The sequence below is a fragment of the Rhinopithecus bieti genome, unplaced genomic scaffold, assembly GCF_001698545.2.
Source record: "Rhinopithecus bieti isolate Rb0 unplaced genomic scaffold, ASM169854v2 scaffold_36869, whole genome shotgun sequence".
Classification (NCBI taxonomy): domain Eukaryota; kingdom Metazoa; phylum Chordata; class Mammalia; order Primates; family Cercopithecidae; genus Rhinopithecus; species Rhinopithecus bieti.
Window position 1 is genome coordinate 509057 of NW_016815448.1, and position 27261 is coordinate 536317.

Sequence of the window (27261 nt, forward strand, 5' to 3'; positions counted from 1 at the left end):
AAGTGTGTCTGGCATATAATGACCCCTTAATAAATGTTTGTTGAATAGGTGAGTGTGAGTGAATGAAGGTAAGAATAAAATAAGAACAAAAGCAATTACACACAAGGAATCTAGACAGGGTGTGCTTAATTGCCAAACAAGGGATGTAAACCAGTGTTAAGCACATTTGCCTCACTCTAGAATAATCTGGGAGCTTATTTAAAAATAAAAAAATAAACCCAGCTCCACCCCTGCCTATTAAATTTTGAATCTTGGAGTGTGTATTTTAATGAGAAGTGATGTCAAGGCTGTGAGCTCAGCGCCAGCCCTCCTTTAGGAGCCGCTGGTGGAGAGTAAGTGCTCGTCCTGTGGAGGAGGAAGCAAGCCCCGTGGTCCGGAGTGCATTGCCATGGATGGCTTCAGAGCTGGCCAGGATGGACGGTACTCCAGGCAGTCGGAACCACATGTGTGATGGCCCAGAGGGAAGAAATAACGCAGCTTTGGGAAACTGTAAGTCATTTGTGGCTGGAATGTCAAGTTTGAAGGTGGAGTAGCGGGTTTGGAGATTAGAAAGGTTCTGAATATAAAGGACCTTGCATGCTCTGTTAAGAAGGCTGTCTCTCTCCCCTTGGGGCTGGGGAAGAAAACTTACAATTCTGTGTTTTAAAACTATGGCCAGAGTAATAGAGTGAAGGTGAACTGCCTGTGAAACACTAGAAGCAGAGAGATGAGGTGGACAAGTTTCACTCCACAGTGCTTTAATTACCATGTCTTTAAAATGGAGACTGCAGTAATACCTACTTCAAAGTGTTATGATGAGGAGTGCTTGGAAGAGTGCCTAGCACATGGTAGATACTCAATAAATGTCAGGAAGTGGAATTAGTAGCAGCAGAAGGCTGCCATGGCAAGAGATGATGAGGGGCTTCAGAGTCGGTTCAGGCAGAAGCAGGGAGAATGGAAGAGAAGAAACTGCTTCAAGAGCTATTTCAGCTATCTGAACCTAAAGGTCAGGGGAGAATTCATTAGCTGAGCAGACAGAAGGAGGACAGCAAAAATATTATGAGTGGACGTATTAGGAGCATGGGAGAGCAGTGAGCAAGCTTGCTGTGCTGGAAAGTGAGGTTGTGTAAGAAAAGAAAGAGAAATAATTATGTATAAGTAGTACTAGACCAGGTTGTACAAGGCTAAGGCCAGGCTTAAATGTTTTTTAAATTGTGGAGGCAATGAAGAGCTATTGCAGAGCATTAGACTCAGGTGGGGTCAGAGGCCCAGCTTCACCATTTGCTGTGACCCTGGGCAAGTGCCCCTAACTCACAGATGTCCAATCCAATCGACTTTCTGCCTGAAAGAAAATATTCCGTATCTGCACCCTCCACAATGGTGGCCACTAATCACATGTGGCTATTGAATACTTGATATGTGACTAGTGTGATTGAAGAACTGAATTTTTAATTGTATTTAATTTAAATTAATTTAAATGTAACATATTTAATTTAAATCAAATTAAATTTAATTAATTTAAGTAGCTGCACATGACTAGTGGCTACTGTGTTAGCACAGCGAGAACCTCTCAGGACTCCTGTCGCTCCATGTATACACAGGGAATGATGATGATACATCACGGGCTTGTTACAAAGATCGAGATATATTGAGATACTACATTCAAAGTGCTCCACACAGTAATTCAACAAATTATTGCTGCTGCTGTTGAAATTGTTATTGTTATTATTGAACAGGGATTGCATGACATAGGCCAAGTCTTAGGAAGATTAATTAGACTATAATATCCAGTTAGATTTGATGTGGGAAAATTGTAGAGGATAAAGCATTCACAAGGTTATTTCAGTGATAAGGTGTGAGAGAATTAAGATCTTATCCAGTGGAAGACCTTGAGAAAGGGAAAGAATGGAATGATTGTTGAGCCGCAAAGCACATGGGTGTGCACCACTCATACACATCCTCTCAAATCAGCTTCCTTCCAAGGTATTCTCAGAGAGCACACTCCCATCCCAGCCCAGGACAGACACTACTGTGACCCCTACAAGATGCACAGCCATTCTCACTGCCTGCGCCAGAAACTACTAGCGCTCCACAACACACACCAACATTTGTGTATCTCTTTCTGGGCACAGGACCTCCCAAATTTGAACTACACTTCCCAGCTTCCTTGCAGTCAAACGGATGCCATGGGATCAAGTTCTGAACAATGGAATGAAGGCAGAAGCAATGTGTGCCATTTCTAGGCTGGACTCATTTGAAAATCTCCCATACAGCCTGCACTCCCTCTTCCCATTCTGTGATGATTTTAGAGGCCATATGTAGCAATATCACGTAATGGAAAGAACCTAGCCTTGAATGAATGGATGGAGCAGAGCTACCCCGTCCCCTAGATCCTCACTGGACTACAGAACATGAGTGAGAAGTGTCAGTGGCTTTGTTATAGCTCACTTGTTTGTTATAGCTAACCTTATTATCCTAATACATCATCCCTCATTCCACTGAAGGTCATCTAAACAGGTCCTATGTAGATTACCCATCTAAACCATCAATCCCTCTGAAGTCTCTTTTGAACTGGGTCCCACCAATACTAAGACAGATTTCTAACTCCCCATCTGTAGACATCCTGCCTGCTGACATTCCTTTCTCACTCCTCCCAAAAACACACATTCCAGACATATCTTCTCCCACAATGCTAGGTCAAGGATATACCTACTGAGCTGTCTTCCAGAGGATTGAGTTTATTGGACATGCCAGGGCTTCCTCCTGTCTTCTTAATCCCAATGCAGAGAGACCTCTGATGTCCCTGGGGCATGTCCTTGTTTAATGTGGCTCAGACCCAAACCTGGGTGTTATCTCTGAGTCTTCTCTTTCCTTTGCTCCTACATCAAATTCATTACAAAATACAGTTGGATTTGCCCTGTCCTCTTTCTCCATTCCCTCTGCCACCCTAATCCAGCCACCATCATCACCACCTGCCTACCTGCAGCAGCCTCCTAATTGGTCCTCCTCTGTTCATTCTTCCCCCTCTGATCCTCTCTCCACTCAGCAGCTGGACCAATCTTTTAAAAATAATAACCATGGCCAGGTGCAGTGGCTCATGGCTGTAATCCCAGCACTTTGGGAGGCTGAGGTGGGTGGATCAACCTGAGGTCAGGAGTTTGAGGTCAGCCTGGTCAACATGGCAAAACCCATCTCTACTAAAAATACAAAAATTAACCAGGTGTGGTGGCACATGCCTGTAATACCAGCTACTTGGGAGGCTGAAGCAGGAGAATCACTTGAACCTGGAGGGCGGAGATTGCAGTGAGCCAAGATCACACCACTGAACTCCAGCCTGGGCAGCAGAGTGAGACTCCATCTCAGTAAGTAAGTAAGTAAGTAAGTAAGTAAGTAAGTAAATAAATAAATAAATAAATAAATAAATAAAACAACCAGAACATGGTACTCCCCTGCTTCAATCACTCTAATAGCTTCCACAGCTCTTAGAGTAAATTGATTGGGGTCTTGCTGGCTCCAACCAGCCTTACTCACCCTTGCTCATTTTGCTTCAGACACACTGGCTTTCTTTCTGTTTCTCAAACGTGCCACACTTGTTCCTGTCCCAGGTTTTTTGTGCTTTGTGCCCGGAAAGCTCTTCTCTGAGTGTTTGTAAGACTGATCTCTCATTCAAGTCTCAGCTCAAATGTTACCTCCTCAGAGGATTCCTCGCTCTGTTTTATTTCCTCCACAGCACTTACCACGACAAAAAATTGTATTTATACTTTCCACCCCTACTCCTGCTGTCCCTACTGGAATATAATCTCCAGGAAGGCAGGGTAACTGACTCGTCCTGACTCACTGGGGACTTTTCCAGTTTTACCACAAAAAGTTCCATGTCCCAAAAGACCCCTCAACATAGGGTCAACTATGATAGTTATTCACTTTACGCCTGCCTTGATCACTTCTGTATTCCCCGTCGCTAGCATAATGCCAGGCGCCTAGGTAGGAACTCAATAAATATTCATTCAATACATATGAAAAGAAGGGCTGAATGTCCTAAAGAATTCTTTGATTCTGGCTCTAGGGGGCAGCCTTCCCCAACCTTGTGCCTGAACAGACAGCTTTGCAGGTTGGGCTGGTAGCTTGCGTACATAGGTAGTTGAGTTCCACAGGATTCTCCCTAGACCTTATGTGGTCCCCTTGCTGCCCCCCCAGCCACCCCCCAGCCCTTGTGGAGTTCACAGCTGAGGACCCTGGCTGTGGCAACCCAAGGCTGTGCCTGACACAGAGGTAGATTCCTTTCCTCTCCCCATTTTACCCCACCCAGGCCCCCATCCTGCAGCTTCACGTTCCTCCTGAGGTCAGGCTTATAGACCACAGAGCAGAAAGGGCTGTCCTAGACAGCAGCAGCAGGTGGCTGGCTGCAAGGAGGAGCTGGCCCCATCACCATGCATTCTAGGAGGTTGCAGGGAGGACTCAAATCTAAGGGTCACCTTGGACCCAGAATGCTGCTCCCCAGGGCTAGGGCTGCCTTCTGCCCCTTTAGAAGGGGTTCTCCTCATTTCTCAGGGCTAGAGTGAAACTGCTCAGAGTCTGGTTTCTCTCTAAGACCCCATTTCCTCTGCCTGCCCACTGACAGCCTAGAGGTCTATGCGGAGGGCAGGATGGCAAGTGAGAAGATGTTGAGTGGAAACAGCAGGTCTTTGAACTCAGGAGCTAAGAAAGCATCGGGGCAGGTGGCCTGGGGGGTCAGGGGGAGGGAAGGGGGATCACAGGTGCAGCTGCCTGGGGAGAGCAGCGTGAAGGAGCTGGGGCCCAGGCTTGCCTCCCTATCCTGTGTTCTCTAGCAATCTCCATCTCTTGACCTGAACCCCCAATCACAGGTACCTGACCTGATTCTCTTTCCCCTTTTACTGAGGGAGCTGTTGCTGGATGGGGAGGGTGGGGTGGATAAAGCCTGCAGTTCACTTCCACAGGGACTTGGGCCTGGGGGCAAATGGGGCTGACTGACTTCCTTGACTCCTTGGAAGCTGCCAGGGGCTGGAGAAGGGCAGGTTGCAGCGCTGTGAGGAGTGAGAGCATAACAAGGCTTGAGGGCAGGAGGGGAGAGAATTAGCTCTTCCCTGAGGGAAAAGCCTGGCAGAGGGTTCATCAATATTTGCCCCTTAGATTTGAGTTTGAGAATTGGCTTTACTTAATGAGAAAGTCACCATGGAGCTTTCATCAGGGCATGTGGGTCCCCCTCTAGTCCAGCTGCATGGGCATTGGGTGAAGTAAAAGACTAGAAATAAGGCTCTCACCTGTGCTTAGTCCAGAGCAGGGACCCCAAAAATGGCACCCTAGAGAGACTTGAGTGGCCACATCTCATGATACTTCTTGGAAGAGGAAGCATTGGACAAGAGATGGAATAGGACAGTGGGAGGAATGACAATTGGTCAAGAACTGGGTGGACAGGCCCCAGGAAGGAAAGACAAATCTTGGGAAGCTAAGAGGGAGGTGAGAAAGAACCATGGCAAGAGGGGGAGAAACTTGTTTACTATTAATGCAAGAAACCTCTCCTGAGGGCCTTCTATGTACAAGGCACTGACCACACAAGGCATGCATTTTTGAGCACAGCAGAGTGGCTCTCACCCTCTGGCAGCTAACATTCTCCTGGAGGAGGCAGCATGCAATACTTATGCAACACTTTGATTTCAGTGTGGTGAGTGCCAGGCATGTGGCAGAGAAATGATGCCCTCCAGGGGGAAGCCTGACACAGGCCAGGCCCTGAGGTGGGTGCAGAGCCAGACTCAGGGGCAGTGACAGGTCAGAGGCTGCCACTTTGCCTGGTCCCCAGGGCCTAGCAGGCACCCTCAGCTGAGGTCCCAGGAGGCTGGGCTTGGGGAGAACTGAAGCAGTTGGGGAGATTAAGTCAGGATTCGGTCTGGCCCCGCAGTGTGGTTAGGTGGAGCTCACGGACCAGGCTCCCCACTTCCACCAGAGGCAAAGCAGGCAAAAGAGGCTAGAGCAGGAGGGGCTGAGGCTGAGGGGTGGGAAGGCAGAGCAGTGGGGCTGCCTCTCTATCCCCCGCAAGGCCTGAGGGGGACCTGTGCCCTCTCTCAGGCAGAACTGCAGACTTTCCCTTACTTCTGTTTCCTTCTCTGGACCCCACTTTTCTGTTCCTCTCTCTGGATCCCACTTTTCTGTTTCTCTCTCCAGACCCTCATCTTTGTATCCTCCCCTAATTTCTTTCTTTCTTTTTTTTTTTTCTTTTTTCCGAGACACACTCTGTTGCCCAGACTGGAGTACAGTGGTGCGATCTTGACTCACTGCAACCTCCGCCTCCCGGGTTCAAGTGATTCTCCTGCCTTAGCCTCCCGAGTAGCTTGGACTACAGGCACACACAACTGTGCCCAGCTAATTTTTGTGTTTTTAGTAGAAACGGGGTCTCACCATGTTGGCCAGGATGGTCTCGACCTCGTGATCTGCCTGCCTCGGCCTCCCAAAGTGCTGGGATTATCGGCGTGAGCCACCGCACCTGGTCTAATTTCTTACCAAGTTCTCTCTGAAGGGAGGAAATGGGCAGTGGATCTCATGCCAGGAAAACTTTGGCCTATTTGGTTTCCTCTCTGACCCCAGCACTTCCAGAGTGGCATTTAGGGGTGGGATGGCTCTGCTCTGATGCTGGGAAGGGGACCTTGGCCCTAGCCTGCTTTCCTTGTTACCTACATCCTCCCCCCACCCCCAGCCAGTGCTCTGGTTCCAGCCTGACTGACCAGGCCTGAGAGACAGAACTGGGCATCTCCTGAGCAAGGGCCAGGGCCCTGCTAGGACCCCTCTTTCAGGCTCCTGCAGTCGCCCCTACCAAGACTCTGAAACAGAGGGACAAAGTGGGCACAGGGTTTGAGTCCTGAACAGAGGCCGTGAGCCCAGGATGAGTTGGCAGATGAGAGCACTTAAGACAAAGGTTTTGGGAAGGCTGGGAAAGTTGCAAAGAGGGGAGTGGTAGGAGGCAGTGGGTAGTGTGGGTGTTCAGCCTCAGAACAGAATACAGGGGTGAGGAGAAAAGTGACTCTTAGGGAAAGTGGCCACAACTGGAATGGGGCAGCCATTGCAGAACACTGGTCACTCAAGGTCAGATGCAGTGTCTCGTAGGACCCAAACAAGACACACACATACACTCTCTCTCTCTCTCTCTCTCTCTCTCTCTCTCTCTCTCTCCTTCTTTCTCTTTCTCTCTCTCCTTGAGAAGCATAAGTTGGGGGGAGAAAGCAGTTACTCATTTCTGTACATTCCTACAACAGTAAACTTGCCGGGAGTCAGGCTGCTTCCCTCCCTTCTAGGGGCATCTCCAGCCCTGCCCGTCTTCACCTGCTCTTCTGGCTTCTGCCACCCTGTCCCTACCCTCCAGCCCAGCATCACTACCACGGGTCTGTTCGACGACTATTTCCTCATCTCTGCCATGCACGGCTAGCTTGAGCACCAGCCAGAGGAATGTGCCTCCAGGAGAGTGTGGGGTTCCTGCTTTCGCCTCTGCAATTTCCGGCAGCTCCCAGCCCTGACTGTGAGCCCCAGCTTGCCCACATTGGCCTCCTAGAGGCAGGAGCCCATCCCTCCTCTCCCTCCTATCACTGTCATAAGTGGCTCATGAGTGACTGGTGACCTGTTAGTCCTAGGAAGGTTTGGCTTGGCGCCCATCAAGGCTCCAGCTCCCTGCCCCTGCCGCTGACCCCAGAAATGGGCAGGGGAGGAGATGGAGGAACTGAACTGGAACAGCCCTTGGGGGATGGAGTCTGGGCAAGAGTCAGAGGGCCTTAAACCATGCAGAGCCAGGAGGTAGAGTCCAGAGGAGGATACCTGGATCTCTGCTCAATCTCTTCCCACTGTTGACCAACCATAGGCAAGGTCGACTCCTAGGGGTGTTGTGGGAGGCTAAGCCGCAGGCCAAGGTCCTGGCACAGCCCTTATATCCCCTACGGCTTTATCTCCCAGTTGGCCTCCAAGCTGGTCATTTCCCGCAGTCCCATGGGAGGCCTATTAGTGAAATTTTCCTCCAGCCTCCCTCTCTCCATCCCACCAATCACCCTCAAATGTCACAGCTGAGCCTTATGAACAAAGTTGATAGCACAGGATAGAGGAGAAATGAGTAGGAGACAAGAAGCCAGCAAGGAGGGAGAAAGATGGCATGAAAGGCCTTGAAATTGAACTGGGAAACTAGCTCCTCTCCCTTCCATCCTGCTGAGGCTACAGGCCCATAGCAGGCACCAGCTGACTGCTCACTGTTCCTGTTCATTTCAGTTCCACCCATAATCATTAAGCGTCAACTTCACGCCAGACACTGTGCTGAGGAGGGAGAGCCAATCAGATTAGTGTGTTAGGGAGATAAAAGATAATTCCAATAGGATCTGGGGCCCTGAAGATTTGGGACAGTGTCTGCTGCTCGGTTTGAGCTCTCCAGTTTACAGCAAAGTTCCCAGCACTTAGAGTAAATGTTGTTGAATGAATTCAAGATTCCTTGAAGATTCTTGTGGCATTGCATAGTAAGGACTGAGGAAGGCAAGGTTAAGAGTAGTGATCGGGGCAGGAGGTAGCAGTGTACAATGGTGTTTAGGAATATGGACTCTGCAGTTAGACTGCCGGAGTCTGGCTGTATTACTTATTAACTGTGTGACCTTGGGAAAGTTACTCCGTCTCCCTGTGACTCAGTTTCCTCACTCACAAATAAGAATTATTCTGAGGATAAAAAGATGTATATAAAGTGACTAACAGTATTCTGCACATAGTAAATACTGGAAGAGACCATTATTGGGCTAGAACAGTTGCAGTGGGGATGAGGCATAACAGAGAGATGCAAGAGATGCTTCATTGGTTGAATCAACCTGACTTGGTGGCTGCCTGGATGTGGGAGAAGGAGGAATGTAGGGTATCAGGCAGTGGTGGAGTTTGGGAACAGGGAGCTGAGAGAGGCAGAGCAGGAGGAGAGGCCTCCTGGGGCAGGAAGGGAATATGAGGTTCCTGTGAAGATCCAGGAAACTATGGGCTCACCTTGTGTAGAGCTCAGCAAAGAGGCCGAAGTGGGGAAAATCAAGCCCAGAGTCAAAGGCTGGTCTGAGAAGCCCCCTTCAACCTCCCACCCTCCTCAGCTATCCATGGGAGCCTCTGCCACCTGCTTGAAGGGAATGGGGGAGGGTTCAAGGACGTCCATGCTCTGGCAGGAGCTCATTGTCCGAGTAGAGTGTATTAAGGGGTCCTACTGTTCAGTTTCCATCATCTGTACCAAGGTGTAGGCAAATGGCTGTGGATATGAGTTTTTCCCCCTTTATAGGAGCTGTCAGTATGTTTCAGAGGCAGGAGTGCAGAGTGGCAAAGCACACAGGGTAGAAACCACCTAGGCAGACTTACTCACGGCTCTACCACTTCCTAGTGTGGGACCTTGGGCAAGTCATTTAACCTCTTTGTGTCTCAGGTCCCTCATCTGTAAAATGGGATAACAATAATAACAACCTCATCTCATAGGGTGGTTGTGACAATTCAATCAGTGAATATATATAAAGTATCAAGAACAGGGCCTGGTGCATGTTGACTATTGTTATTATTATTTATCTTACTTAACACACCTGCCAGGCTTTTAATGACAGTCAGTGGAGGGTGGAGGCGGTACCAGGACATGGCATGATTGTCCCCAAGATGATTCACCATCTTGCTTGGATGTGTTTCTCAGACACATTCCCAGTCCTCTGCCCCTTCTAGGCCTTCGCCATGATCAAATATCTGCTGAGCAGTAATTCTACTGGCCGGTCCCCATCCAGGGATTCTGAGAAGGCAAAAAAGGCCTTCGCCATGATCAAATATCTGCTGAGCAGTAATTCTACTGGCCGGTCCCCATCCAGGGATTCTGAGAAGGCAAAAACCTGCCCCGTCATCTGCTTTGATGGCAGGCTGGGGGCCTTGCCTGTTAGAGATAGGACAAGCTAGAAATGGGACACATAAAAGATTCACTCACTATGGTCTCCCCAGGCTAGGAGCCAATAGGTAATTGCCCCAGGCCCTCTTCTCAGTCTACCCAGAGAGGGGGAATGAAAAAGAGATGGAAAAAAGAAAAGCAAGAGTAGTGTTGAAGGGAAACATAGATGGGGAGTGGGTTTGGGACACTTTCATTTTCACTGATTTGAAAGACTTTCTTCCAATCCTTGGCTCCCTGAGGTTCCCCCACACCTCGACACAAACATATTCGATTTTCCCTTTTTTTTTTTGAGATGGAGTCTCGCTCTGTCGCCCAGGCTGGAGTGCAGTGGCGTGATCTCGGCTCACTGCAACCTTCGCCTCCCGGGTTCAAGCAATTCTCCCACCTCAGCCTCCTGAGTAGCTGGGATTACAGGCACACACCACCACGCCTGGCTAATTTTTGTATTTTTAGTAGAGACAGTGTTTCACCATGTTGGTCAGGCTGGTCTTGAACTCCTGACCTTGTGATCCAACCCCCCTCAGCCTCCCAAGGTGTTGGGATCACAGGCGTGAGCCACCGTGCCCAGCCTCAATTTCCCTTTTTTGAGTAGGCTCTCCTAGGCAGTCTAGTCTACATTAGAAGAGAAAATAGAATACATACAGAGTATACACAGTATACCATGGGGAGTACGTGGAGACAGACAACCTGGATTCATGCCCGAGCTCCACCATTTACTAGCTGTGTGACTTTGGCAATTTACTTAATATCCCTGAGCCTCAGTTTCCCCATCTGTAACGTGAGGATAACAGCAGTACCTACTTCACAGGATCGTGGCAGGAATTAAACACACGGAAAGCACTTGAAAGAGTGCCCGCACATGATTAGCTTTTGTGGCTCTACTGAAATGTCTGCAGGTATACAAGTGTCCTGCCTCACTCCCCAGCATCTTTTCCACCTGCTCAGAGTAAGGGCTGCAAGAATAGGAAATAGGGAACCCCTTTGTGACCCTATTGCCAGTCTCAGGAAGCCTTCCTGCAAGGGCAGGGCACTGGCCCCAACAACCCAAAACTCATGACTCCATCCCCCTAACTCTTCCCCATGCATACCTGTGACTCCCAACTTGTCATCCTTTCCTACCAGTTTCCAAGTTGCTCTTCCTTCTTCCAGATTACCAGAACTTGGTTGAATGAATTTGGGTCTGAGGTCAGATTCATTCTCAGGCTTCCCTCCTTCCCCGGAGAGGCATTTAAAACTCTACCAGCATTTCTTAATATGTGGACACAGCGGATGACCTGGGGTGTTTGTTCAAAATACAGATTTTCCATTTCATGCCAATAGGATTGAATATGAATTGCTGGGGACAGAGCCTGCATTTTAGTAAGCTTCTGGGAAACATTTTTTATACATATATACATTAAAAATGAGATTTTAATCACAATTAAAATTCCTATCCCCACTTTCAAGAAAATAATCATTGGTGGAGGATGGGGGTTTGGCATCCCAAAATTGGGGTATAGGCTTTTAGAGCTACTTCTTCCCAGTCCTCCCCAACTTCAAGAAAATAATCATGGTGGAGGATGATTGGAGAACATCCCAAAGTTGGGGTATAGGCTTTTAGAGATACTTCTTCCCAGTCTGGGCTGGCTCAACAGCAAAGGGAAAAGGGAAGAGAAGAGGCAAAAAAAGCCTAAAAAGCTGGGGGCCGGGCGTTCGCCTCCTTCCAAACCCTCATGATCATCCTGAGCAATTACCGGGCGCCGCGCGAGTCGCCGTCTCCGGCCACTGTCTCTCCACCCTCTCAGGAGTGGGGCGAAGAGGCCCGAGCTGGGTCACTTGCACAGTGGTGGAAACTGAGGCCCAGGGAGGCGTGGGGCCTAGGTAGCAAGCCTGCTTAGCAGGGCGCTGGAATTCCTGGTCTCTGCCTCAACCTACCCGGCCACCAGGGAGCGCGCGGTAGGGGGCGTGGTCCTCGAACACCTTCTGCTCCCCTGGAAGCTCTGCCACAACCCCAATCTCCTCTCAGGGCCGCGACTCCGGTCCTATCCGTCCTGGAGAGCGGTCCTTCCTCTCCAGCCTCAGTTTCCTCATCTGCTCCCGGTGTGTGTTTGCTGGGGCAGGGGGTAGTGGGGCGTGGGTCTGGGAACGGAACTGCGGGAGGCAAAGCGGCGGGATTCCCAGCGGGAAAGCCGCCTAGTCCCTCCCCCGGGCGGCTGGAGACCCTGAACTGAAACAGAAGGCAGACGCCCCCGGCCGGGAAGCGGCCCCAGCCCGGATTTCCCTCCCGGGTGGGGCCGCAATGACTCACCCCCTCCCCCCTTTCCCCGGTTTCCTTGTTTGCATTTCTCCTCCTGGCCACGTGGCGGCCAGTGCAGCCACTCACCGCCCGATCCCCGACACCCCGGCCGTTGCTGCCTTCTGCACACACCTCGGGGCGGCTCCTGCCCCCTGGGGATGCTCTGGGCTCAGGCGGATGTCCACTCTACGTACCCCCGGGTGCGGACTACAAAGCCTGCGGGTGCCCGCCCCCTTCCCCTACGTTCTCCTCTACCGTAAGGCAGGGCGCCTCCTCCCCGCCCCCTCCGCCAGTCAAGGGGAGGGGAACGGGGAGGGCAGAGCAGGGGGTGTGACAGCTCCCGCCCGGACCGGAGCCAGCGCAGCCTTGCTTCAGCGCCCGGTGCCAGCTGGCTTCTTCGTCTGGGACGAAGGGGGAGGCTCGGGGCTCCTTGTCGCCTGTGGCTGGGTGGCGTCCCCCCACCAAGCCCCCACCTCTCTACTCACCCAAGAGGCGCCTCTCCACCGAGCCCTGCATCCTGCTGCCCTGGCAGCCGGTCCAGCTAGGCACTGGCCCCGTTCGCTGTACCTGGACTTACCCACCGACTCACTCCCTCCCGATTCCCTTATCAAAGCTGATGGGGGTCACTGGGGACCGCCCAGCCTTTTGTTAGAGCCTGCATGGCTGTGCGAGCTTAAAAAGAAACATGAAGGTGGGTAAGGTGGGGTCAGGGTTGAGGAGGAGCAGGAGAGGGCGGGAGAGGAAGCTGACACGCTGGGGAGTTTGGGTGAGAGAGAGAGGGTTGGTCAGGGCTGAGGAGGAGGGGAGAAGAGTTTGAGCCGAAGCTGCATTTCTGGGAGACCCAGTGAATCTATAGCCTCATACTGGGAGGTGGTGGAGATCCCTGCAGGGGCATGGGCAGTGAGATGGGACAGAATTCCAAAGAGGACTAAAAAGGGCCTGATCTTTTCCAAGAGCCAGCTGGAGACCCCTAAGTGCGCCAGACCGGCAGGCCCCAGTAAAGGTCTTCCTGTTCCTCCCCCCAGCTCCTGGCAGGGCTGCAGCACCTCCGCCTGACCAGTCCAGAGGACTCTAAGGAAGTAGTTCTGCCTGGGGCAGTTGAACTGTGGTCCAGCTGCCCCAGTCGCGTCCCATGGCTGTCCACTTTCCTCCCTGTGTCACAGGTGGGCTGGCCAGGTGAGAGCTGCTGGCAGGTGGGCCTGGCTGTGGAGGATAGCCCAGCTCTGGGAGCACCGCAGGTGGGAGCCCTCCCTGACGTGGTGCCGGAGGGGACACTACTCAACATGGTGTTGAGGAAGATGCACCGGCCCCGAAGCTGCTCCTACCAGCTGCTGCTGGAGCACCAGCGTCCGAGCTGCATCCAGGGGCTGCGCTGGGTGAGTCCCTTTCACCTGCCCAGGTGCCAGGGTCAGTACCAGGGCTAGAGGGGGGCCTGGATCGTGGCTCGGCATGCTGCTGGTGGTCCAGCTTGCTCTGGGGGTCTAGAGTGGTACAGCTGCCCTAGACAGTGGGTCAGGAAGCTTGTCTGCAGTATGCGTGGGTGGCTCACACAGCTGCAAAGTGTGTGTCTGTGTGTGTGTTCTGCCCAAATGTCTCTGGGCATAGGGGGAAGGGGAACGGGATTTGTTATCTGTCACCTCTGTGAGCCAGGCATTGAGTTAGGTGCTTGTGTGTTCTCTCCAGGTGGAGGTGGGAGGTATAGGGGCCAGGTCAAGGGGTTGGAGTGAGGTAAGCTTGGTTACGGTTCTTGGATATGTCACTGTGGCAGCATTCTCCTTTAGTGAGTTACTGAACTGTGCTAATTCTGTGTTTTGGGCTTGGGGTGAGGTAGTCATGTGGACGCTGCTTGGTACCTGCCTCTGGGGTCTCAGGGAAGGATTCTGAGACATTTGGAGAATCTGAGATGACCAAAGTGCCCTTTGCTAGTAAGAAACATTTCTAGACCTGAAAGAATGAAGGAGAGAGCAGGAAGGGGAAAGAATGGTGGGATTTGGGAGGCAAGATAATGGCTGTACTATCCAAATCAGCAGAGACTAAATAGAGTAGCTTAGCTTGAGATTCAGTTATGTATTTACTGCATGTGTCCACCCGGGTTTCGCTATGTTGCCCAGGCTGGTCTTGAACTCCCAGGCCCAAGCAATCCACCTGCCTTGGCATCCCAAAGTGCTAGTATTATAGGTGTGACCCACCGTGCTTGGCCAGGAGAGTTCATTCTTTTTTTCTTTTTCTTTTCTTTTCTTTTCTTTTTTTCTTTTACTGGAGTCTTCCTCTGTCACCAGGCTGGAGTGCAGTGATGCCATCTCGGCTCACTGCAACCTCCGCCTCCCAGGTTCAAGCGATTCTCCTGCCTCAGCCTCCTGAGTAGCTGGGGCTACAGCTGTGCACCACCATGCCCAGAAATTTTTGTATTTTTGGTAGAGATGAGGTTTCACCATATTGGCCAGGATGGTCTCGATCTCTTGACCTTGTGATCTGCCTGCCTCAGCCTCCCAAAGTGCTGGGATTACAGGCATGAGCCATTGTACCTAGCCGAGAGTTCATTTCTTATTGGCAAGTCCTTTCGAGTAGAATAACCACTACCCTCTCCCTCCTTCCCCCTACCTTGCCCAACTGCCATTTACGCTGAGGCTGAGTTGAAAAAACTGAGACCCACCAAGATGAGGGGCTCGTCTTTGCAATCAGAATTGAGAGGAGAGTCCAGGTGTCAGTACTGGTAGAGCTGTTCTCTACTAGGGTCTTCCTTATCATGAACCTGGGTCCTCCCCTGCTACCCCTCCAGCTCTCTTCTCCGGGTCATTGGCTGTACCTATTGCCTGGAGCCAGTGGGCTGGAACCTTCCCTCCCTCCTTCCCTCTTAGGCTATAATTATTTGTGCATTTCCTGTCCCCTTCCCAGCTTGTAGAGGCAAGGTAGGGGGTAGGGAGACGGTCAGGTGCCAGGACAGTGAGGTCACTGGAGGATCCCCTGGGACCTGAAGTCTGGGAGGGAGTGGAGGAGGCCACCAGGCTGTTTCCTGACTCCCCACAGCCCCCAGAAATGAAGGGCTGGTGTGCATGGGGAGGCTGGAGAGGTGGGGGTGAAGGTTGCTGGAGTGTAAATGGGGTCAAAGGCACAGAAACAAGGCCCTTCCCTGACAGGCAGGCGTTGGTGACTAGAGGGAACTTAGATTTTTAGTGTTTAGAGGCAGGCGGCCACTCCCTCTTCTGATGACCATCTTTGGGGACTAGGGTGGGGAGGTTTCATTCCATCATTCCTATGTTTGAGAGGCTCTGGGTACCTGTGAAGCTGTACTTCTTACCTCTTGATGATGCCTTTAGCCCAGGAAAGGCTTCCATGAGGGAATGAATGAGTGCCAGCTGTGAGCACGCACACCCACAGTAAAGGGGTGGAGCCCGAGTCCCAGGAAGACAGCACGGCCAGTTATTGATGCCAGACCTCCCTCTTTGAAAGCCAAGGGGAAAACCCATTAACCTCCCAGAGAAGAAGTCTGAAAACAGCTCTTTCTGTTCCTACCTAGACTAGGACAAGAGAAAATGCAAGCGGGTTACAGTAGGAGAGCTTGCAGTTAGATACAGACTAAGATAAGACTTAACAGCTATGGCAAAGGTGACAGTGGAATGGAATGGAAGAACATCTTTGGAAAACATGAGCGGGGGAGGTGAGACCTTGTCTGATGTCCGGGGGCAGGGGCAAAATCAGTGACCTCTGGTGGGTTCTATTAGCTCAGGGAAGTCTGAGATGATTCTCTTTGTGCGACTGTTTTTGGGGAAGTGGCCCTATTTCGTAACTCAGAGAACACACTTTCATCCAATCTGTCCAAATAATAGCAGCTAATAGTTATACAGTACTTATGTGCCAGACATTATTATAAGTGGTTTACCTTTATCATATCAAATAATTCTCACAACAGCCCTGTGAGATAGGTATTAATGTCATCATCTCCATTTTACAGATGTGAAAACGAAGTCACAGAGAGGTTAAGTGACAGGTTCAGAGGTACGCAGCTGCTAAGTGGCAAAGCTGGGCTTTGGTCCTAGGCAATCTGGCTGTAGAGTCCAAGCTCATAACCACATAACCACCATGCTGCACTTCTCTCTTGCTACAAATAGTAACACTGACACCTTAAGGCATCACCTCACCCCATGCACCCTTCCCCTGTCCCACCACAAGCAGCTTTAGCCTAACACGTTAGCTATGGCCCAAGGGAACTGGTCTGACAGGTCCCCAGGCTGTCTGGCTCTGTGCCTGTCTCTCCAGCCCGGCTCTGACATTCAGTGACAGGGAGTGAGGGTGGGGCAGGCCACAGTGCTGGTGCCAGGGGAGTTGGCGCCTCCTCTTCCACCCTGAAACCTTTCTGTTCAGGAAGGAGAGGAGGTAGTGGGTGAGGACCTTCACCTTGACCCATATCAGCTGCTTCTTCNCCTCCCTGACGTGGTGCCGGAGGGGACACTACTCAACATGGTGTTGAGGAAGATGCACCGGCCCCGAAGCTGCTCCTACCAGCTGCTGCTGGAGCACCAGCGTCCGAGCTGCATCCAGGGGCTGCGCTGGGTGAGTCCCTTTCACCTGCCCAGGTGCCAGGGTCAGTATCAGGGCTAGAGGGGGGCCTGGATCGTGGCTCGGCATGCTGCTGGTGGTCCAGCTTGCTCTGGGGTCTAGAGTGGTACAGCTGCCCTAGACAGTGGGTCAGGAAGCTTGTCTGCAGTATGCGTGGGTGGCTCACACAGCTGCAAAGTGTGTGTCTGTGTGTGTGTTCTGCCCAAATGTCTCTGGGCATAGGGGAAGGGGAACGGGATTTGTTATCTGTCACCTCTGTGAGCCAGGCATTGAGTTAGGTGCTTGTGTGTTCTCTCCAGGTGGAGGTGGGAGGTATAGGGGCCAGGTCAAGGGGTTGGAGTGAGGTAAGCTTGGTTACGGTTCTTGGATATGTCACTGTGGCAGCATTCTCCTTTAGTGAGTTACTGAACTGTGCTAATTCTGTGTTTTGGGCTTGGGGTGAGGTAGTCATGTGGACGCTGCTTGGTACCTGCCTCTGGGGTCTCAGGGAAGGATTCTGAGACATTTGGAGAATCTGAGATGACCAAAGTGCCCTTTGCTAGTAAGAAACATTTCTAGACCTGAAAGAATGAAGGAGAGAGCAGGAAGGGGAAAGAATGGTGGGATTTGGGAGGCAAGATAATGGCTGTACTATCCAAATCAGCAGAGACTAAATAGAGTAGCTTAGCTTGAGATTCAGTTATGTATTTACTGCATGTGTCCACCCGGGTTTCGCTATGTTGCCCAGGCTGGTCTTGAACTCCCAGGCCCAAGCAATCCACCTGCCTTGGCATCCCAAAGTGCTAGTATTATAGGTGTGACCCACCGTGCTTGGCCAGGAGAGTTCATTCTTTTTTTCTTTTCTTTTCTTTTCTTTTCTTTTTTTCTTTTACTGGAGTCTTCCTCTGTCACCAGGCTGGAGTGCAGTGATGCCATCTCGGCTCACTGCAACCTCCGCCTCCCAGGTTCAAGCGATTCTCCTGCCTCAGCCTCCTGAGTAGCTGGGGCTACAGCTGTGCACCACCATGCCCAGAAATTTTGTATTTTGGTAGAGATGAGGTTTCACCATATTGGCCAGGATGGTCTCGATCTCTTGACCTTGTGATCTGCCTGCCTCAGCCTCCCAAAGTGCTGGGATTACAGGCATGAGCCATTGTACCTAGCCGAGAGTTCATTTCTTATTGGCAAGTCCTTTCGAGTAGAATAACCACTACCCTCTCCCTCCTTCCCCTACCTTGCCCAACTGCCATTTACGCTGAGGCTGAGTTGAAAAAACTGAGACCCACCAAGATGAGGGGCTCGTCTTTGCAATCAGAATTGAGAGGAGAGTCCAGGTGTCAGTACTGGTAGAGCTGTTCTCTACTAGGGTCTTCCTTATCATGAACCTGGGTCCTCCCCTGCTACCCCTCCAGCTCTCTTCTCCGGGTCATTGGCTGTACCTATTGCCTGGAGCCAGTGGGCTGGAACCTTCCCTCCCTCCTTCCCTCTTAGGCTATAATTATTTGTGCATTTCCTGTCCCCTTCCCAGCTTGTAGAGGCAAGGTAGGGGTAGGGAGACGGTCAGGTGCCAGGACAGTGAGGTCACTGGAGGATCCCCTGGGACCTGAAGTCTGGGAGGGAGTGGAGGAGGCCACCAGGCTGTTTCCTGACTCCCCACAGCCCCAGAAATGAAGGGCTGGTGTGCATGGGGAGGCTGGAGAGGTGGGGTGAAGGTTGCTGGAGTGTAAATGGGGTCAAAGGCACAGAAACAAGGCCCTTCCCTGACAGGCAGGCGTTGGTGACTAGAGGGAACTTAGATTTTAGTGTTTAGAGGCAGGCGGCCACTCCCTCTTCTGATGACCATCTTTGGGGACTAGGGTGGGGAGGTTTCATTCCATCATTCCTATGTTTGAGAGGCTCTGGGTACCTGTGAAGCTGTACTTCTTACCTCTTGATGATGCCTTTAGCCCAGGAAAGGCTTCCATGAGGGAATGAATGAGTGCCAGCTGTGAGCACGCACACCCACAGTAAAGGGGTGGAGCCCGAGTCCCAGGAAGACAGCACGGCCAGTTATTGATGCCAGACCTCCCTCTTTGAAAGCCAAGGGGAAAACCCATTAACCTCCCAGAGAAGAAGTCTGAAAACAGCTCTTTCTGTTCCTACCTAGACTAGGACAAGAGAAAATGCAAGCGGGTTACAGTAGGAGAGCTTGCAGTTAGATACAGACTAAGATAAGACTTAACAGCTATGGCAAAGGTGACAGTGGAATGGAATGGAAGAACATCTTTGGAAAACATGAGCGGGGAGGTGAGACCTTGTCTGATGTCCGGGGCAGGGGCAAAATCAGTGACCTCTGGTGGGTTCTATTAGCTCAGGGAAGTCTGAGATGATTCTCTTTGTGCGACTGTTTTGGGGAAGTGGCCCTATTTCGTAACTCAGAGAACACACTTTCATCCAATCTGTCCAAATAATAGCAGCTAATAGTTATACAGTACTTATGTGCCAGACATTATTATAAGTGGTTTACCTTTATCATATCAAATAATTCTCACAACAGCCCTGTGAGATAGGTATTAATGTCATCATCTCCATTTTACAGATGTGAAAACGAAGTCACAGAGAGGTTAAGTGACAGGTTCAGAGGTACGCAGCTGCTAAGTGGCAAAGCTGGGCTTTGGTCCTAGGCAATCTGGCTGTAGAGTCCAAGCTCATAACCACATAACCACCATGCTGCACTTCTCTCTTGCTACAAATAGTAACACTGACACCTTAAGGCATCACCTCACCCCATGCACCCTTCCCCTGTCCCACCACAAGCAGCTTTAGCCTAACACGTTAGCTATGGCCCAAGGGAACTGGTCTGACAGGTCCCCAGGCTGTCTGGCTCTGTGCCTGTCTCTCCAGCCCGGCTCTGACATTCAGTGACAGGGAGTGAGGGTGGGGCAGGCCACAGTGCTGGTGCCAGGGGAGTTGGCGCCTCCTCTTCCACCCTGAAACCTTTCTGTTCAGGAAGGAGAGGAGGTAGTGGGTGAGGACCTTCACCTTGACCCATATCAGCTGCTTCTTCCCAACTGAGAACCCTGAAACTGACATGGTATAGCTTTTTTTTTTTTTCACTGTGTCCTGGTAATAGGGCCCATCATGAAATAATAACATCTGATCAAGTCAACTAACATTTACTAAGTGGTTACTATGATCCAGGCACCATTCCAAGTACTTTATATTATTAACTTTTTGATCCTCATAACCCTATGTGATAGGTACTATTCTTATCATCAACCCCAGTTTACAGACTGAAACTGAAGCACTGAGAACTTCAGTAATCAGCACGAGCTCACATAACCAGATGGTAATGCAAAAGCTGGGATTTGAACCCAAGCATCTGGCTGTGGAGCCCGTATACTTGACCACTGCCCTTGAATAGCAGCCCTCTCTCCACGCCATCCTAGAAGGTTGCCATGCACACAGACATCCTGGGGGCACGGAAAGGGTAGAGTAACAAACCTATCTACCTTTGTCTAACCCAGTGGTTTCCAAACTTACTTGTCCACGGAACTTGCCTGATGGCAGAATACCTCTACTGTCTGTGTCCATAGCACAAAGCTGAGGAAACATGGGGATAGGCATCATGGGAGACGGACGGTAGGGTGTAATGCTAACAGCATGGCCTTTGGAATCAGACAGACACAGGTATGAATCCTGGTGCCCTTACTGACCAACAGTTAGGGCAGGTTGTAGAACCTTGGAGCTTTCTTTTCTCTAGCTGTGAAATAGGAAACAAATACCTACCTCTGGGGTCAGCACCAATAGCAGAGTTATTCAGTAGAATCTTACCTTTCTAAATAGTTGTGTGATCTCTCTGGGCTTTTGCTTTCCTTGTCAAAATGAGAGGGATTCCTTAAGGTCCCTTCCTCCGTGCTCATGGGCTAGGGCCTGTTCTCTGACCTGCATGCTCATCCCCTGGGGAAGGACAGGAAATGACCAGCCTGGCCATGTGACCCAGCACCTCCCCTCCTAATGTGCCCTCTTCCAGGTCAGAATAATACCAGGAAGGGGGCTGGTGCTGGAGCCTGTGTTGTGGGCTCCAATGGGAGTTGGGGCAGGGACTGGGGCCACCTGGGCATTTTGACATGAACAACAACAAGTCATTAGCACTCAGGCACTGTTTGTTCCTACACAGGGGGCTGGCTGGGTAGCATTCCTCCCCTTCCTCCCTTCCCTGGCTCCTCCTCCTCCTCATTTCCTGTCGTTAAGTCTCCAGGGCTCTATGTCTGGCACTGGGCTCGGCCCCATGACCCGGGCAGGGATACCCTTGGGACACCTAGTGACTTCCGCCCAGCCCTGGGCCAGGCGCCTGCGCATGCCAGACCTCAGGCCTCTGCCTGGGCACGCAGTGCCAAGATGCCTGTGCTCAGGTCCCTGCCAGCACCAGGCCTGGTTGTACTGCAACTCCCCAGCAGGTCCTTTTCAGGGACCCAAGGGCAGATGGGAAGCTAGGAGAGAGGGGGCTGGTGAGGCGAGAGGAAAGGGATAGGTGGGGTGGGTGTGGGGAGACTGAGAATGGGAGCACTTCTGGGTGGGAACTTGAACTTCTCCACAGCTGTCTGGCTGTCCCAAGTGTGTGCGACTGAGTTACACAAGGTACCTCACCTCCAGGCTTTTATTTCCTCGTAAGTTACAGAGAACAGACAATGCCTGCTCTGCCTATTTTACATCTGATCCTATTTTACATGAGATCCAATGCAATCAAGGGGGTGGTTGTGCTTTGTAAACTGTAAAGTGCTTTGTAAACTGTACAGTGAGCTCTTTGAGACGGCTCATAGACTGTAGAGCATCCTGTCCAGAGATGCCCATAAACCCCAGTTCTCAGGTGGCAGGAAAAGAAGGGTTGTGAGGGGCTGTCTTGGCCATTATTCCAGGGTATACAGGCCTGGGAGTTCCAAATGGCTTGTTACCAAGGGCAGGGAATCCTTACTAAGCAGTGTTTCCGTGACAAAGTGCGTCTTCCTGAGCCAGTCCTGTGTGCCACCAAGGACTTATTCACTCTTGCAGGGCATGGGCTAGCAATGTCTCAGAGAAGAAAGACACTTTCCAGCAAGCAGCCCCACCCTAATGCCTCACAGATGAGTACTAGCTAACATGTGCATACAGCTCTATGCCAGGCAATGCTTTAAACATTCGACGTGTAGCAGCTCATTTAATTCTCCCAAAGCCTCATGAGTTGGTATCATTAGTGCTTTATAGATTTTATAGTTAAGGAAACTCAGGTCGGGAGGGAGAGGTTAAATCACTTGTTTCAGGTCACATCTTCAATCAGTCGGGGAGCAGATCTGAATCCAGGAGCCTGGCTCCAGGGTTTGTGTTTTTAACTACCAGGCTGATCTGAGGCCCAGAGATGGCAAGAGACCTGCTCGTGGGTCTGTGGAAGGGCACAGAAGCTGGCTGGGGATCAGGCCTGTGACCCCAGCCCAGGAGCGGTCATTCCTAGGCTTCCTGAGCTGCTCACATCCTGGCTTCCGTCTCACGGGCCTTCTTATCTCATGTCCTCATGCTTCTTTCAGCCCCTTCACTTCTTTCCCCCAACAGCAGCAGTTCACCTGGGGGTGTGGGCACCCCTGGGCCCTGAGTAAGCAGAATGGGTGCCTTGGGGCCCTCATCTGTAGGGAGGCAGTCCTTGGGTTGGGTCTGGTGATCAGGATGGCAGGGTGGGAAGAGGCGATGGCCAAGGCACAGGGTGCTGAGTGAATATTTGTTTATTTGCTGAATAAATGGCCACATGGATGCATTTGGGGTTGGGGCCTAGGCAAGGGTGGAAGTGATGGGGGAGGGGAGGTGTCCAAGAGCTGGGCTTGAAGGCCTCACACTGATGTGCACACTTTCCCTGCTGCCTCCAGACACCACTCACCAACAGCGAGGAGTCCCTGGATTTCAGCGAGACCCTGGAGCAGGTAGAAGCCTGGGAGGGTTGGAGCTGGGACAGGCAGCACCATGAGAGTTTCAGAGCCTGAACCACTGTGCCCTTCCTCCCTCCAAGGCCTCCACAGAGCGGGTGCTCAGGGCTGGGAGGCAGCTGCATCGGCAACTGCTGGCCACCTGCCCAAACCTCATCCGAGACCGGAAGTACCACCTTAGGCTCTATCGGTGAGTGGAGGCCCTGCTGCATCCCTGCCCAGCCTCCTTGCTTCCTCTCCGTTCCACTCTATTTCAGGCACCTGGGCCTCACCCTGCTTCTAGCAGAGGGACGAACCAGGCTTGGGCCTTAGAGGGTGCCTTAGAGGGTGCCTTTCTAATGCAGAGTTCCTCCCTCTCCCTGCCACCCTCCTTCCACTGGCCTGTCCCCTTCTACCTTCCATAGGCAGTGCTGCTCTGGCCGGGAGCTGGTGGATGGGATCTTGGCCCTGGGACTTGGGGTCCATTCCCGGAGCCAAGTTGTGGGAATCTGCCAGGTGCTGCTGGATGAAGGTGCCCTCTGCCATGGTGAGCCCGAGCCCAGGGTGGGGTGCCCTGGGCTGGGCTGGGCAGTGATGGGGACAGGACAGGGCAGTCCTGGGAAGCAGGCATTCCTTGGGGAGTGCTGAGGGGTGGCATTGCTGTGGGGTTTCGTACCCACACGGCCTCAATTTCCTCTCCTCCCCCACACCTGGGCCTCTGCCCCCCAGTGAAACACGACTGGGCCTTCCAGGACCGAGATGCCCAATTCTACCGGTTCCCCGGGCCCGAGCCCGAGTCCGTGGGAGCTCATGAGATGGAGGAGGAGTTGGCTGAAGCTGTGGCCCTGCTCTCCCAGCGGGGGCCTGATGCCCTGCTCACTGTGGCACTTCGAAAGCCGTGAGTCAGAATCCCTGTACCCCGTGACCCCAGACCCCACACAGCACTCAGATTCCATGGTTTCTCACACTGATCTCTGGGGACATCTCTCACCTGTTGTGGAGGGAAGGGAACCTGGCTGGCCCAGAAGCCCGTGGCCCTGACTGCCATGGACTCGCTGTGTGACCTGGATCCCTCCACACTCCCAAACCGACCCCAAGTCAGTTTCTCCCTCTGTAAATGCGGGTGTTGGGGCAGGGGGATATCTGAGGACCCTTCTCACTCAGAGATACAGTTGTGGCTGAAAGCAAGGGAGTTTTGGAAACTGCAGTCTGGTGGGTCCAGGTTCAAATTCCAGCTGGACCGGCTACTGGCTGGGTGACCTTGAGCCTCCCCATGCTAGTTCCTGTTCTGTCAAGTGAGGATAATTGAACTGCTCCTTAGGCTTGTTGTGAAACAATGCATGCAAAATGCTCATCACAGGCGCTGCCACATGTGCGCACTCAGTAAAGGTTAGCCTCTGCTGATAACCATCACTGCTGAGGCACCGTCTGGGCTTCGGCTGGGTGGGTGGAGTGGCTCCCTGCGCCTGGCGGGCCCACAATTCATGGTGTGCTCCCATCCCTCCTGTCCCTGCAGCCCAGGTCAGCGCACGGATGAAGAGCTGGACCTCATCTTTGAGGAGCTGCTGCACATCAAGGCTGTAGCCCACCTCTCCAACTCAGTCAGTCCCGCCCCTCCCAGCCCTGCCCTGTCCCAGGCATCTCCTCTTCCTGTGACTTCCCTGAAACTCAACTGCTGGGCCAGAGGGCGTTTCTCCACTTCCATCTATGGCTGGAAATTTTCAGTCTGATTTCTTGCCCCCAGCACTACTCTATCTGAAAACCCTTCTGCCTCTCTCAGCCCATTTTCTCCACTTGCTTTGTCTCCTGCCAAATCCTGGGAACGCCTGACCTGGCCACATCTCTGTCCCTCAGCACTTGTGTCTTTGGACCTAACCACATCCCTAGCAAAAGCCTGGCTGCTCTGCATATGAACTTGTCACCGCTGACTCTCCTATCTCCACCACACAGGTGAAGCGAGAATTAGCAGCTGTTCTGCTCTTTGAACCACACAGCAAGGCAGGGACCGTGTGTAAGTCCAGCAGGGCACAAGAAGCCAGGCACAGGGCCTGGACATGGGCAGAAGGATGTGTGAAGGAGAGGTAGGTGCCAGGAGGGCCTGGTCTGAGGTATGCCTCTGTCAGTGTTCAGCCAGGGGGACAAGGGCACTTCGTGGTACATTATCTGGAAGGGATCTGTCAATGTGGTGACCCACGGCAAGGTGAGCCCTCCTTCCTCCCCGCCCCAGTGCCCTGGGTCCTAACTGCTCCCTGGTCCGTTCCTCATGGGTAGTGCCTTTGTTAATCTACTGCTGCTGACCCTCTGTGTCTCCTGTCTGGGTTGTTTTCCTGCTCTGGGTCTGCCCTGGCAAGGGCTGGGGGTGGCAGGGGTGGGCTGAGACTGAGGCCTGGCTGCAGGGACTGGTGACCACCCTGCATGAGGGAGATGACTTTGGACAGCTGGCTCTGGTGAATGATGCACCCCGGGCAGCCACCATCATCCTGCGAGAAGACAACTGTCATTTCCTGCGTGTGGACAAGCAGGACTTCAACCGTATCATCAAGGTGCTGCTGCTGGGGTCGGGGAGGGCAGGGGCCGTTTGTCCAGAGAAGTGATGTGGGGCGAGGAGTAGGGACCAGAGCAGAGGGCCTGTAAGAAGCAGGGCAGGTAGGAGATGCTGGGCTATGACGGCTGGCAGTGGGGACCATGGCCCTGGGTATGTGTGAGAAGGTGAAGCCTGTAGGGCACAGCAGGGGTTCAGCGAGACCAGTGACCTCAGGCTCAGTGTGGGAGACCAGGGGAAGGATGGGTGTGCATGGGGCAGGGGACTAGGCTGTGGGGCAGGAAGGATGCATGGAAGGAAGGGAAGGCTGAGGAGGTGGAGCCAAAGTCGGAGGTGGGAGAAGGGCTGTGGGTCCCTGTGGGACCCTCATGGGGCTTAGGGGCTGGAATGAAGGAGGTAGATGAGAGAGTCTAAAGCTGGAACATCATGTGTTGAGCATGGGGTGTGGCCTTTTCTCCAGGATGTGGAGGCAAAGACCATGCGGCTGGAAGAACATGGCAAAGTGGTGCTGGTGCTGGAGAGAGCCTCTCAGGGCGCCGGCCCATCCCGACCCCCAACCCCAGGCAGGAACCGGTAACATACCTGCCATGCTCCCTCTCCACACTGTCTCTCCTTTCATTTCCCAGTCTTTGCTCCCTTCCCCTGTGTCATATCCCTGCCCTCTGACCACCCGTCGATGGAGAGGTATTGAGGGACCGGGATGCACCCACTGAGTCAGTCTCCTCCCCGCCCTAAGGTGGGACAGGGCTGGCTAATCAAGAAAAACGATGTAATTGATTATTGATGTCTGCTCAGGTGTGGGAGTGGGGAGTGGTGGCACCAGTGCCATAGATTGGCCATTTCTGCTAGGTATACAGTGATGTCTGGCACCCCAGAGAAGATCCTAGAGCTCCTGTTGGAGGCCATGGGACCAGATTCCAGTGCTCATGACCCAACAGGTAAGGGCAAGAGACACCCTGCCTGCTTTCTGACTCACTGGGTGGTCCATGCAGCCTGGGAGAGAGCCAGGTACCCTGCATCTGACCTCACCGAATGCTGGATTGGTCTGTACAGTGGTTGGCAATAAGTCCTCTTACCTGTGCTCTTGGCTTAGTGGGGAGCACTATCACAGGGGCTGGACACTGCTGGTACCTTGCAGGTGGTGGGATGTGGGGAAGGGTCCTTCCATCTGTCCATACACCTGTGCTCAGCAGACTTGGCCTCTGAAGCCTCCTCCCATCCCCCTACCCTGTCCTACAGAGACATTCCTCAGCGACTTCCTCCTGACCCACAGGGTCTTCATGCCCAGCGCCCAACTCTGTGCCGCCCTTCTGCACCAATATCCTTCCAGCCCCCATGGGGATGGTGTGCGTAGGGGATAGGATGGTGCATAGGGTTGAGAGAATCTTACCAGCGTGGCTGTGCTGAGTCCTCTAAATGCCAGCCTGCTGCCAGGCCCAGCTTGCCTGGGGCCTGGCATCCCTTGCCCGTCCCTTTGCCTCAGGTGGTGTGGCCCTGGTTGGATATTGTGGTTCCGCTTGACTGGTGCCGCACCTGCCTGCGGAGCTGGCGGGTGGCAGTGAGCAGGAGCGCAGCACCTACATCTGCAACAAGAGGCAGCAGATCCTGCGGCTGGTCAGCCAGTGGGTGGCCCTGTATGGCTCCATGCTCCACACTGACCCTGTGGCTACCAGCTTCCTCCAGGTACCTGGGAGTGAGGTACAGCAGGGCTGGGCTGCCTGGGGTGGACGCAGCTACAGCCATCTCAGTGTATCTTGGCTCTTCTTAGAAACTCTCAGACCTGGTGGGCAGGGACGCCCGACTCAGCAACCTGCTGAGGGAGCAGTGGCCAGAGAGGCGGCGACACCACAGGTGATGCTTTGATTCCGTTAATTTGTCATTTCCATAACTGGCAGTGCCACGGGGACCAAGAGCATATGCTCTGGAGTCAAGCACTTGGCTTCAGATCCAGGCTGAACCACTTACTTCAATTCCTTGTTCTTATCAGTCCCCTTGCTGTTCACCCTCACGCCACATGTCCATCCATTCTCATGCATCATGCACTCATTCATTTATTCATTCTCATATCCTGAGTGTACCTGCTGTTCTCACTTCCTCC

The 27261-nt window shown here is 52.5% G+C and overlaps 1 protein-coding gene across 1 annotated transcript in view; it reads left to right on the plus strand.

Annotated features, from left to right (window-relative positions):
* Window positions 1–313: 313 nt before the first annotated feature.
* RAPGEF3 (Rap guanine nucleotide exchange factor 3) overlaps window positions 314–27261 on the plus strand; it is a 39846-nt gene continuing 12898 nt past the window's right edge. The window contains exons 1-15 of the mRNA XM_017853130.1: window positions 314–489; window positions 13340–13552; window positions 22586–22639; window positions 22726–22832; window positions 23047–23168; window positions 23351–23519; window positions 24138–24222; window positions 24572–24632; window positions 24745–24821; window positions 25018–25164; window positions 25624–25736; window positions 26013–26101; window positions 26403–26509; window positions 26709–26846; window positions 26932–27014. Coding sequence (XP_017708619.1) covers window positions 451–489; window positions 13340–13552; window positions 22586–22639; window positions 22726–22832; window positions 23047–23168; window positions 23351–23519; window positions 24138–24222; window positions 24572–24632; window positions 24745–24821; window positions 25018–25164; window positions 25624–25736; window positions 26013–26101; window positions 26403–26509; window positions 26709–26846; window positions 26932–27014 — 1604 coding nt within the window. The 5' untranslated portion in view covers window positions 314–450. The remainder of the gene's footprint in view (window positions 490–13339; window positions 13553–22585; window positions 22640–22725; window positions 22833–23046; window positions 23169–23350; window positions 23520–24137; window positions 24223–24571; window positions 24633–24744; window positions 24822–25017; window positions 25165–25623; window positions 25737–26012; window positions 26102–26402; window positions 26510–26708; window positions 26847–26931; window positions 27015–27261) is intronic.